This window comes from Aptenodytes forsteri, unplaced genomic scaffold, assembly GCF_000699145.1.
Source record: "Aptenodytes forsteri isolate BGI_AS27 unplaced genomic scaffold, ASM69914v1 Scaffold102, whole genome shotgun sequence".
NCBI lineage: Eukaryota > Metazoa > Chordata > Aves > Sphenisciformes > Spheniscidae > Aptenodytes > Aptenodytes forsteri.
The window spans coordinates 982,028-995,508 of NW_008795771.1; the positions used below are offsets into that span (position 1 = coordinate 982,028).

The following is a 13,481-nucleotide window of genomic DNA, read 5'->3' on the forward strand; positions in this document are numbered from 1 at the left end:
GCCGGGGAGGTTCCTGCGCTGCTTCTCCCGTGGCTGGCTCGTGTCTAAACTCTCTTTTCAGCAGCTTTTGTGCATTTCTGTGAATGGGGGTGTGCCGGGGAGCCAATCCTTGCTGCTTCTCAGTACCTCGACTTTCGGCCCCGGTAGCCAGGCCTTGGCGACAGTGGGCTTGGTATTTCCTGGGTGACCGAGAAAGGCATTTCATGCCCCTGCCAGGTGTGAGCTGACTCGTGAGCACGATAAAAATGGTCAAATTACATGTCTAATCAAAGCAAACAGTTTTCCAGATGACTTAGGACCAGTTTCTTCAGTGGTAGGATTAAAGTTAAGCTGGCTGTCACTAGTGAACCGCAGGGTATGTTAGCCTAGGCCTTTGCAGGACTGCAAGTTAAAATTGCTACAAGAAAGGGGTAGTACCGGGCTGGCTAATCTACCCGACTCAGATAATATTTAGGTGTTTGCAAAAGCATTTTTGGATCATAAAAACACTTTAGAAGTTACAACAGCGGACGCCTGAACTCAGACTGGTTTCCTGTTGCTATCAGCCTTGAGTCAGAACTCGGAGAGTTTTATTTCTGCCAGGAGGGGTTCTGCTGACAGGTTCATGTTTGTTGACGTTTGGAAGTGGGAGGTGAAACTAGCTTAGCTACAGAAACTGGGTGCTGAGCAAGCCAGGCGGCCTCAGAGATTTGTCACCTTCCTCAGGCCTTCCAGGTAACCTTTAGATTGGTCACAATGGGGAGTAAAGTAATAGTAATTCCTGGATCAGCCTCCTCTTCCCAGCTCTCAGATGGTTCTTCGATCAGTGGAGTGACATATCACTTTACATGCAAGTGGAACAAATGACACATTTTTTAAAACTAGAAAAACCTTCTCAGCACAATAAACAGAGATCACAACCATTCAAAATGACTCTTCTCAGCTGGCAGATGGAACAGGCGAAAAATCCAACGTCTCTTTGTAAATGTGAGCAAAGATTGTATTTCAGAAAGGAGAGAAGCATCCTGTGGCAGTCACTGAGTGACTTACTACAGATGGCATGATTAAATTTTCATTATTTAGTATCATAAAGTCTGCCGGGGAATGGAAAACTTAAGAATCAGTAGAAAAAGTAGTAGTAGTGTCATATGGAAGGGAATAAGCCTGCCGTTCATCTCCACCTAAATGAAAGCATACCATTCACAAAAAGGGGGAGAAGAGTGTTATTTTCTTCACTTTAGAAACCCAACACACTGATAGAAAGCTGCCTTTACCATTGCAGGTAGCTAAAAGACCATACTTATCAAAAGGTTTTCTCTTGATGCTTTCTTTTAATTAAAGGCAAGAACTGTTGCTGCTTCTCACGTAAAGCCTGTAGTAGCTGAGTGGTGGTGGTACAACTGTCGCCAGTCCGGTTTAGCATCATTATAAGGTATTGAGAGCGAAGGGATTTCATTTACTGGCAACCTCTCCACTTTTTTGCCTTGCCCTGATGTGTGTTAGCTAAGAGAAACGTTAATGCTTAAAGGACTTCTCTGTAATTTTCTTTTGTAATTTATTTAATAATGTCAAAGCTTAAGTATATGCAAAATTTTCTTCTTCTAAGACTATACTAATACTTTAGAATTTTAAAATACTTTTAGATACAGATGCAAATCCCATTTCTTTTACATTATCCAATTGCAGCTTCTAGTAATGATAAGATGGCAGAATACTCTCTGTCCTACACTATGGAAAAGTAGTTTCATGTAGTTGTAAATTCTTTAAGATTTTAATCTTCAGCTGCAGAATATGGACATACCCATCTTGTGGGACCATTTTTATGAAGCCTGGCTTAGCAATACAAAACAAACTCTCTTGGCAAACAAGGAAATGTGATTGCACAGCCCGAAAATCAAATGATGACTTACTGTAATGTGTTTGTTGTACAGTATGGCACAGGACAACTGGGAGTAGGTATTCATTCTCAGTTCCTTACTTGTAAAGGGCAGTATCTCCCAGTGTTAGTATCAGCATTGGCAGCTGCAAATGAAGATATGCTGTCAAATTTCATACCATTTTTAATACTTTCGATATTTTAAATATTCCTTCCTAAACAGTATTAGGTGAATTATCCAAGGCTGCTTATTGTTACTTGTGCAGTGAAGTACTTTTGACAGAACATTATTTCCAGAGCTTAGGTATGAACAGACACACAGGCACATCCTTTTCTACCAAGTCTCCAAGTGTTTTTTTCAGTTGGAAAAATAGTGAGTGTATTACTGATGGTGCCACTCAGCATGATGAATCCTTCATGTGTCATTTTAATTACAGGGGAAACGTGGAAAGCAAAACAATTTGTTGCGTCCAATGCTTTATATGAATCACAGTGGACTGAGCTTTTGTACTTCTGCATCTGCTGTTTCATATTTTAACATGTCTTTGCAATAAAACCTTTCTTTCCAAAAAGGCTGTCCTTAAAAGCTATTCCAGCCTAGGTTCTGTGATCCATGCTATTTCCGTACTGCAGTCTACCATGAGAAACTGTGAAACGTCTGCCTAGACTACCATAAGCCCTGTTGCAGCATTGCTGCCTGTCCCCTGCTTCCCCATGCAAAACAACGACTCCCTTTGTTCTTGGAAATGCAATACCTCTTCCTCCTTTAAAAAACCCGTCTAGGCTGATGGCAATGATGTCATTCCCACAGGTTATCACGGTAGTGATGCTGATAAGGCTTGGCTGGAGGAGAGTGTGAAGTTTCAGTCTTAGCTCAGGGTCACCCGGCTCTGCAGCTGTGTTGCAGGCATAGCCAGGGGGACTGTCCCTTGCAGGCTGTGGTCTTCCTCCAGCTAGGGGTTGTTGAGGTTAGATGAAAATTGCTGTGAGTTGTAATGAGGCCTCCACCTCAAAATTTTATGATTGGTTAAAGGAGATCTGGCTCACACAGTAGTCACTGAACAATTTTAACAAAATGTATTAGTACCCATATGCAGCAAGGGTTTGCTCCCTATATAGATTTTTTTTTCCTTCTCTTTTTTAGTTGTTGTTTCCAAATCTCAGCTACAAATGTAAAAGCAGAAGCCTGGAATAACAGCAGGCTTACTTTAGCAGACAAAGTCTGAAATCATGGATTTGGCTGTGTGTTTGTGTTTTAGGGATATGGTCTCTGCACAATACAAAAGAACCCTTTCTTCTTGAGGTTTCAGGTTAGCTTTTACGATTTCAAGTTGAAATTTACATTGAAGATAATATTTTGTTGTTGCATTCCTTGGTATTGCCCTAATTGCTTGACTGAGCCAATGTAGTGCAAAAAATATAGTTAAAATAAGGCATGCACCTGCGAATTACAGGGGTGGGTAATGACCTGGGGCAGCATTGTGTATGTTATATGGATTTTGTGAGTTATTTGCATGGTCAGAAATGACAAGTGCTCTGGGAAGATGTGGAAAGGAGTGAGCAGAGCGAGGATGGGGCTCCTTCAGAGCTGTGCCTAGTTCATGAATCACTTGTCCTCCTTTTTCTCCTCCCAGGTGCTGTGCTCTCTTTTGCTTGCCATGACTCCTGCCAAGCATGGTGCCAGATCATCAACGTGTCTGAATCCCATTCTTCTCTCCTTACCTCTATGGACGGGACTCTCAATGAAACAAACCAGAGTATTTCCACGTCTGCTGGAAGCAAATATCGCCTCTACGTTGGCTTGGCTTTGGCGATAGGTTCCAGTATCTTTATTGGTTCTAGCTTCATACTGAAGAAGAAAGGACTTTTGAAACTGGCAGACAAAGGAGTCCCCCGAGCTGGTAAGCGGTGGTGTCTGCCTTGCTCCTACTGGGGACACAAACACCTCTGTTATAACTCGGCAAAATCAGGGTTTGAGTCACAGATCACACATTTAAAACCGTCATAGTTGAAAACTGTCATACTTCAACAGTGATGAGAAGTCCTTTCTTGGCTAGGGATGGAAATATGGTGTGATTACAGGAACTGAGATTTCAGAATTCTTAGGGCTGTGGTGGCAGCGGTCGGTATTAAATATAGTGAGCTGGTGATATTTCCTCCCTGACAGCAGCTAGATACCAAATAAAGTTCTCCCTTTGTCTTACCCTTCAAAGCGCCTTTCTGTCTCTTTTTTCCCATCTTTTTTCCCCCTCGTTTGAGATGGAAAGTCTTAAGACACTAACTAGGTTTAGTTCTTTTTTTAAAAAAGGAACTGCAATGAGCTGTGGAAAGGATACTTACCACAAAGGTTTCTACAGTTAGTACAACTATTCTTTTATCAAAGTCAACAGATGAAGAGCTAGAGCTAGAAAAATGTGGAGAGCTTTTAAAAAACCCATTGGATTAATCTCATAATTCCCTTTGCATGGATTTAAATATATAGCATTAGAAGTTTTTCTTTTGTTTGTTGTGTTTCTTGCAATATACTCTTCCAGAGAATTTGGTTATTTGGAAAAAAATGTGTTACTGAATGTTCAATATACTTATGTTTTATGTAAAAAAAAATAAAGCATGCAGTGGCATTTTTCTTCCTAATTTCTCTCAATTTAAAGTATGAGCAGTGTCAAAATACAGCTGACTGTGTATGAATATATTGGATCTGACCTGGGAAAGCACTTTGTAGCGTTTCTTAAGCCCACCAACAATCTTCTTGGACATTTTACTTTTGCTTGGAACTTTCCCTTTAGTCAAATACGATTTTTCAGAAGTCCAAGTCACAAAGCAGTGGAGCGATTAATAAAAATGTCAGTCAAAATCAAACAAAATATTCTACATGTCGCATCCAGATAACGTGCTCTTTGAGTACTTTATATGACTAGAGGCAAATGTGAAGCTGTAGTTTTGTTTATTATAATAAGGTGATCTCTTTCTTCTAAGATGAGATTATTTTTTCTGCTTTCAGGACAAGGTGGATATTCTTATTTGAAGGAATGGCTTTGGTGGGCTGGATTGCTATCAAGTAAGTCACCTCTTTCCTCTCAACCTGTATGTAAATGCTACATACAGCAGATTGTTTTAAATAGATTTATTCCCTGACTTTTCACTCCCCTCACTTAAAAGAAATGTCTTTGCAATCACCTTTATGACAGAAGCCATTCTGATATCCCATCTCTCAAATATTGTGTTTGCTCTTTGGAGCTCTTTGCAGAATAACAACCTTTTCTTTAATATCCAGTCAAAAGCGATGGGGTTGAATCTGTCCAGCTTCTAGGAGTACTTAGGGGAAAGGTATTTAACTTTCTTCAGCCTTTATTGTGTCCAGAGGAGGCTAGATAATACTGAAAGGAAAATTTGCATATATAATATAGAGAAAAGATTTTGGTTTATATTTGCTATCATAGCTGTCATACAAAATATTTATAATTTTATTCCCCCCCTTCAACCTGATCCAAATGTTCTTTCTTCTGCAGTGGGATTAGGAGAAGCTGCAAACTTTGCTGCCTATGCCTTTGCACCTGCAACCTTAGTTACCCCCTTGGGTGCACTGAGTGTTCTCATAAGGTTAGTACAAACTGGAAGCAAGCTCTGACAAATGAACCAGTCACTGCGTCAGGAAAAAGCAATGTCTTTGGCCAAAAGTAGACAACTGTAATAAGAAAACTGAAAAGGAATATATTGACAAAAAATGCTTTTTGTTCCTTGGTGGAAAGATCCCTTGCTTATTTAGAACTGAATTTTTCCGGGTAGAGGGAATGAGAAGTCTTGTTCCAAAGACTAATATATGCTTTCCCAACAGCCTTCCACCTATATTATAAAGTATTTCTTATCAGTGTATACCAGTTATACTGCTGATGCACAGTGGTAGAAGGCTGTAATTCATCTCTTCCTAGAGAACCGAAGCTTTCTTAAAAAGTCTTACCCTGTTCTTCAGTTGTGACAAAACTTTAAAAGAAAATACAGTATTCCCCCATTAAAATGTTTTCAAAAACATTTCTTTTTTTATAGGAGCATAATTTCAAATAAAGGCACACTTAGGAAGCATTTTGGGTTTGTCGGTCTTTTCTAAGTCCTTCTGGAAAGAAGGCAAAGGAAATTTTAGCATTTTTAATATCCACAGTTAAAATTTGTCATTCTTTTGAAATACGAATGCCTTTCAAACACTCATTATTTCCTATGTATGAAGAAACAAATAATTTCCAAGTACTTAAGCACATAAATTAATATGGCTATCACAGAAGCTGAAAAGACGTGGATTATGCTTACAACAAACATTCTAGGGAAAAATTTATTAGCAAAATTGAATTATTGTATGTTAATTGTAAAACTCTTATTTTTAAGACCTGAGTATACTATATGAAACATAGTGTTTAAAACCAACCTGGCCATGTTTTTTTGGGTTTTTTTTTAAAGATGCTTGCAGTAATCTAACTGCTAAAAATGGAATCATTCTGTCATAGCAAAACCAGTGTAACTCTGTCACCTGCAGATGTGCTGGGATCAGTGTGTAGGCAGATGCAGACTAACTGGCTGCCTGGCTGCTGCTTCTCAAAACGGCTTGATTTTTAATGCCCTCTTCTTTGATGTGGATAGCAATCTTTCCAATTTTCGTAAAACAGAGAGGTCGTGAGAACTTCATGTCGGTGAGCTCATTACCCTTGTGCGAAAAAATACCTGTAATTTGACCAGTGGGTTGAAAAACTATTTGTGAGCCTGTCCACACACTGCTAAGCCTGTGTCTGTGCCTAAGGTTGTGCTCTAGCTGGCTAATCATGTGCCCTGTGAGGTGGCCTCATTTGGGCCATGTTATTATCCTCAGGTTAAATCTTGAATCCCTTGGAGAGCCTGGGGTCAGTCCTCTTTGAAGGGGAAGATGTGCCTTCTCTGTGTTTTTGGGAGAGTCCTGGCAAGCCAGGCAGAAACTTTGCCTGGGTGGGAAAGCCCAGGGAGGGTGAGGAGGAACAGTTTCCAAAACTTGTGTGCATTGGTTCTAATGGCAAATGAAGTGCTTTAAACCATTTTTGGAAGAAAAAAACAGCTTGTGTGGTCAACCTACAGGTGTGTGAGAGTGCATACTCCTGACCCAGGCAATCAGTAATGAGAGAAGTTCCTTGAGCAATTGGGACCCTTTACAATCTGGAGGGGAGGGATCAGGGTTGCTAACCCCCCTAAAACCTGACCTGACCTTCTTGGTCCTGACCAACCTTCCTGCAAAATTCCTTAAAATTCGATTGTTTCAGGCTGGTTTCCCATATATCCAAATTCAAAAGAGGTTTTGAATTACTATCATGTTACACAGAAAGATTTTTAATGTCTCACATGGCTGGTGGAGCTGAACCTTTTATTTATATTATGCCAAACAGTGCTATATTGTCATCCTATTTCTTAAATGAGAAACTGAATATTCATGGAAAGCTGGGCTGTGTACTGAGCGTTTTGGGGTCAACGGTCATGGTTATTCACGCCCCTGAGGAGGAGGAGGTCACCTCACTAGACGAGATGGAAAGAAAGCTGCAAGATCCAGGTCTGTATGCAATTGCAATGAACTTGTGCTACGGTTCATAGAGAAGTGTTCAGGACACTGAATAACTTTCTGCATGTACTTGGACATAGTCTGATATTTTCTCTTATGTGTATTACTCTTCTCTTTCCTCTTTCTTACAGCGTTTGTTACCTTTGCTGTTCTCCTAACAGTTGTTGCCCTCATACTGATTTTTATCGTGGCTCCAAGGAGAGGTCAGACAAATATACTGATCTACATTTTAATTTGCTCATTCATTGGTGCCTTCTCTGTCTCATCTGTGAAAGGCCTGGGCATTGCCATGAAACAAATGCTGGAGCAGAAGCCAGTTTATCGACATCCATTGGTTTATGTTTTGGTGGGCATCTTAGTGCTCTCAGTCAGCACTCAGATAAACTATCTCAACAAAGCGTTGGATGTATTCAATACATCTCTAGTGACACCTCTTTATTATGTGTGTTTCACCACGACAGTTGTGACATGCTCCATTATCCTGTTCAAGGAGTGGAGTAGTATGGACCTGGGTGATATCATTGGAACCCTGAGTGGATTCTGCAGTATCATCATAGGCATTTTTCTATTGCATGCTTTCAAAAATACTAGTATCACCTGGAGTCAGTTGATGTCTACTGTTGCAAAAGAACCATCATTACCACACTGTGACTACGAAACCTGTCACACTTTACTGGAGAGCATGGAAGACCCAGCTTTGGCATATGAGGAGGACAACATTTTATTCAGTCAATGAAACTCTCAAGCGGTGTTCATCATCGAAGTATCACGAATTGCAGACTCAGCCCATTCTGTGTCTACCAGAATGCTCTTCTTTTCTGCAATCCTCTGGAAAACCGTCTGTAAGGCTGGTTAAGTGTGGGCCACTCCTCTGTGCCAGCTGTTGGTAGTAATGAATGAAAATGTTCAATAAGTAACATGACAGACAGAAACCTAATGGTGATTGTATGTCAGGCAATGAACAAGGTTGTTCAAGGTTGTCCTTTTTTTATGCAGCATCTCCTATTGGAGAATTTTAGCAGAAAAGAATGGTCTTTGTAAGCTATGTTTACAAAGTGCAGTTTTTCCCATCATGATAAAAGATAATCCTTGCTGAAGTGACAAGCACTCTGCTATTATCTTAGTGATGGCCTTAATATTTCAGGCTTTCTTTATATTTTTATAATTTATTGCCGAGCAAACTTGTAGATCGTCTACCTGAAGGATATTAATTGGAGATATAATATGAAGAAAATATTGTTTAACCCTTTTAGCTTTTAATATAACATTTTTTGCAAGTTTTTTTCATTTTTGATGACCTACCTATGAATCTCGAATAGAAGTCACCAAAAAATTTATGAAATGTGGTTCTTGGTAACCATTCTCCTTCAAAATCCATTTTTTAACAGCAAAGTCTTAGCTCTTCTACCTTAGGAGTCCTGAATGGATTGCAAATCCCTGGATGTGCAGGTACCTTTTTATTTCAAAACTATGACCAAGTTACATTTTAAGAAAAAGCAAATTCATTAGAGGCCTGAACACAGTTGCTGTTGGCTTTAAAAAATTACATGAGAGAAAAACCCAAATTGTTCAAAGGCAGAAGAAAACCAGAATGTGCATTTAACAATTTCCACTCTGTTTTATACTACTTTGAGGCTTAAGAATGGGCCTTACTTATTTCTGTACTTCTTCCTAATACTGCCATCTATTCATCAAAACCTATTTAAGCTTTTCAAATTCTTTTCTCAGTTTCCGGAAAAATACTGGTGTTTCTTAACAGCAAAATAGTCCTGTTATTTTATATTCCGTCATAAAAGCAAAATCCGTTTTCCAATCCATGTGCTATTTCTAAAAGTACTAAGTAAAGGAAGGGCTGTAAACAAGGGGTGAGAAACATCAAAACATCTTTTGTTTTAGTTTGGCCTTTTCATCTTTTCTAAAAATGAGTATTCGCCTTTATTAGATGTTTTAGCTATTAATCTACCGTAGGCCTTGAAGATTAGTATCTGTACCACGTATGTTCCTCAGTTGTGGTCACTGATCTTTACCTCACAAAAACAGCTTGCACAGTCCATGGTTTACTCATTACAATCCCTTTTGTTGCCACTTTGTGAGCAGGAAAGTAGCTTCAGCAATCAGATGTGTGGTTCATGACGAGTTCATCAGAAAGGTAGTATTTCCAATTCTTGGGATTTTAAGTGTGAGTCCAGAACCTTTGCCAGAGGATGCTAGCATTTCAGCAATTAAAAAATTATTTTAATCAGCTGAGATTTATACGCCAAGCAGAACCTCCTCATGAAGCAGGCTGTATATTCTCTAATGTGCAAAGAGTGTAGTAAAAGTGGACACTTTGGATGGAGAGCAAATTGTTCTGCGGAAGAAGGCTCATAAATTAGCTGTAAGAACAAAAGTGTTGCCACTGATATTTCATACATGTTTGCGTTGTGCAAGGTTTAAGTACTTCCTATTTGAAAGACGTTCATGAAATATCTCGCTTGTTAATGATTTTTAATGATGCTTTAGAAGCTATCAAAAACTAGAAAGTAACACTAGGGATACTAGCTTAAGGTTATTTCTAAATTACAAGCACCTTGTTTTTTTCACTTGGATAGGTTTGTAGTTGACATACCTACAGGAAGAGGTAGAAATTGTATGAATCACCTGCACCTTATTTCTAAACGCTCATTTTTACAATGAAGAGCATATCTGAAAAATGTGATACTGAAAAGTGTGTCCGGTTGTTCTGCTCACAGTACTTTACAAAAGATTGCAGGTAATCTTGCCGACATAAAGAAAAGCCCAGAAGATGTCATTAGGCAATGGGTATTCAGGTTATCACCTGTGATTACCTAATTTGAGAAGTACATTCAATAGCGCAGGAGGTGGCAGCAATGTTACCCCGGCAAAAGAGACATTTTCACAAAAAATGTACTTGCCTTGAAAATATAATGACAGTGTATACAGCTTTGGAATATTTTTCAGCTTTCCAAGTGATGAGACTTACAGCAATTCTTTGCTGTTAAAATACATGTGTTAAAAAAGCTTCAGAGAAGAAAATATGTAAACAGTTTCATTACTTCTTAGGTAATGTAGAGAATACTTTGGCTTTATCGGCCAGATTCAAGCTACAAAATCTTTATAGTTAAAAACAGATAATACAAATAATAAAAAGGCTAAAGATGGAGTTTTCTTTACAGTTTGCCTTTTAACAAAAACTTGCATTGCTTTTCACTGTGAATTACTCATAAAATTTAAAGAATAACTGAAGAAAATCTTGATTTGCCCTAAAAAGAGAAAAAGAGATCCTTTTGCATAGCTGGTGGCCCCTCTATCTGCTTTTACAGTCATCACTGTGGTGTGACCAAATGGGTTATTTGTACGAAAAAGCAACCAGTCCAGTTCTTGAATGGATGTGTGTTGGGTTTTTTTTTTTAAGATATGTAGTAATACTTTCTTTGAGAAGGGTCTGGACTCTTTTTATACCAAGTTTGGGCTTTTTTCATACTAACTCCTGGCAGTCAATTAACTTGTACCAAGCAAAAATTCTGTATTTTCTACTGGACCTGTGTATCTGCTTTTATACATAAATAACATCTACTAGGGAAATAATATTATTTTCTTACAATGTCAGAAAACCAAAGTTAATGCTTATTTTCATGGTGTACAGGAAGTCTGTCATGCTAAGAAGTAAATTACTGATTTTCTATTTGTATAAAAAACATTTGCTATAAGAGATGTCATTTTTGAAAATGTTTATATTTAGTTATTAATTTGAAATAATTTTTAATGAAACTATGCTAATATTTCTCTTGTAATAAATTATTCATGGTTAGGTACTAAATGGTATGTGTTTTTTAAACAAGGGATTAAAAGGAGTGTAATTCATATTTCTGGTAAGCATTTGAACGCTATCTGATAGATCCAAAGTGAATAATCTTGGTTTTAGCAGCTGGTCCTATGCACACGTAAGTGGATTCTAGATGAAGAAAGTCTGGCTGATGTCCTTGCAGTTCATGTGCATCTGGCCTGATCATGACCTTTTAGTAGCTTTGACTTTTAGTATTTTTTCTGATAGGAAAGAAAATTTTCCACTCCCCTAGCAAAGCCACGTGTGAAACTACGATATATTCCCCTTGAGCTAAAAAGTCTGTAATGTTGTTATGATGGAACTGGAGGGAAGACTATGGGGAGATCAAGAGGTTTTAGCTTCTCTTACAGAGTTACCCAGTTTGTCCAGATGTGTTATTTTTACCCTGGTGGTCTGTAGAAAGCATCGGCAAGGAACATTTAATGCCGATGATCAGTAGTCAAAAGACATGGATTTTGAGAGACAAAAATAATGGGCAAGTGAAAATGCCTTCCCTTCTAAACTAGGGAAGAAAACCCAAAGCTGATGTATTAGGGATCTCTTTCTCATGGCAGTCTCAATGGAGAGTATTTTAGTGAGTTGTCAGGTTTTCCAGGCAGTGAAATGAAGGATATTATCTAAAGTAACTTGAGGTGTTTTGGAAATTAGAGGGAATGGTTAAGAACTAGAACAAAGAAAACCTCGGAGGCAATACATTGCTAACCAAATTACGGCTTTCAAATGCTGATACAAAACAAATCTTGGCAGCTACTCATTACTACTGTACTTCAGGACAAATTAATGGGCAATTAAATTCATTACATAGCTGTGCTGATTAAATGTAGGTAGGTCAAGAAGACTTGGATAGGTTAAATAATCTGCAGGGAATTTGGAAGGAAGTACATAGGTTATTAGTTTCTATAGAAACCTGTTCTACCATCTTCCTTTACCTGCCTTCCCAGCCATGCTTAAAACAGCCATGCTATAAAAAATTTCCATCCCAAAGAGTACTGATTCAAAACTTCAACCTCTTTACTCATCAGGGTTGCATCCTGGAACTATATGGGGAATTATATACTCCTAGCAAATGCCGTTCTCTTACTGTTTAAATTCCAGCAAAACAAAACTGGCAAGTGTGTTAGAAACTACTCTTTTAACAGAGCGGGTTTCCCGTAGCTGACTCCTTTCTGGCAGGTTTTAAAGTGGTGCCAAGGTTCAGAACAGGACGGGGAGGCTGAGGGGGAGCCAGGCTGGTGGTGCGTGAGGGAGGAGTGGCGCTTGGTGATGTGCGTTAGTGTGTCTGCAAGGCCTCCCTGTTTGTGAAACTTTATAGAGGGGGTAAAAATGTTGGTCTGAAAACCAAATGGCACCGGAGAGAAACGTCACCAGACTCATGCACACAAGTAATTGATCTCCATTGCTCGTCAGGAATACTTTTGACGAGGGAAGTAATTTCATTTTCTGAAAATACATTCCAGTTTGTCAACAGTGCAGCTTTTTTTATAGAAAAGAGATATATCCTAAGCAGCTGGCGCACAGAGTCTGGGAATTCTGCCTAATACTGACTTGCTGCAAGTTTTCTGATGTTTGATCAGGAAACATCAACCAAATTTTTACAAATGCTGAGCACTCATACAGCCTTTGACTAGACATTCGCTATATGAGGGTGGTATAGTGTCTCCTTCTAACCTTTACTGCTCTTCCAGGTCTTTCTTTTGTCACACAAAGGTTTTTAAAAAGACAGCTAACAGACATCCGTTTGCCCACATACGCCTCTTTATGTTCAGTGACATGGGTGGCATTCACTGTTCACCCGTATAAGTACTTTCATTTTTGCCTTTGAGTTTGAGCTAAGCTCAGAGACACTGTGAGGACTGAGGTGGCCTACTTAGTCTTTATTTATGGGTGTAGCTGTTCTGGTAAGTAAATACACTGTAGATACCTGACCTTTGTCCTGTAGACCTTTCTTGTTGCTGATTAAGCGCTGGTTTCACTGACTCTGAAGCATTTTCTAGTGCTTTTTCATTTATTTACTGTCAGCCTGATGATAGCAGCTGTTAAATTTATCTGCGTCAGAGTGTTAATAACAGCCTACTCATAATTTGCCCAAAGCAGCCTACAGAAAGATTATATTGAGAAGTTGAAGGCTTGGTAGGCAAGCATTATTGGCTCTTGTATATTAGACCAACACGTTTCAAGGATGGATGCGTATTCACCATGGGACAACTCAG

The 13,481-nt window shown here is 38.9% G+C and overlaps 1 protein-coding gene across 1 annotated transcript; it reads left to right on the forward strand.

Annotated features, from left to right (window-relative positions):
* The first annotated feature begins 3,529 nt into the window (after positions 1-3,529).
* On the forward strand, positions 3,530-8,160 carry NIPAL1 (NIPA like domain containing 1). Its single transcript, XM_019473207.1, is given in 6 exon segments — positions 3,530-3,550; positions 3,552-3,756; positions 4,857-4,913; positions 5,365-5,455; positions 7,255-7,415; positions 7,556-8,160. Coding segments are annotated over 6 exon segments (1,140 nt in total).
* The last annotated feature ends 5,321 nt before the right edge of the window (positions 8,161-13,481 follow it).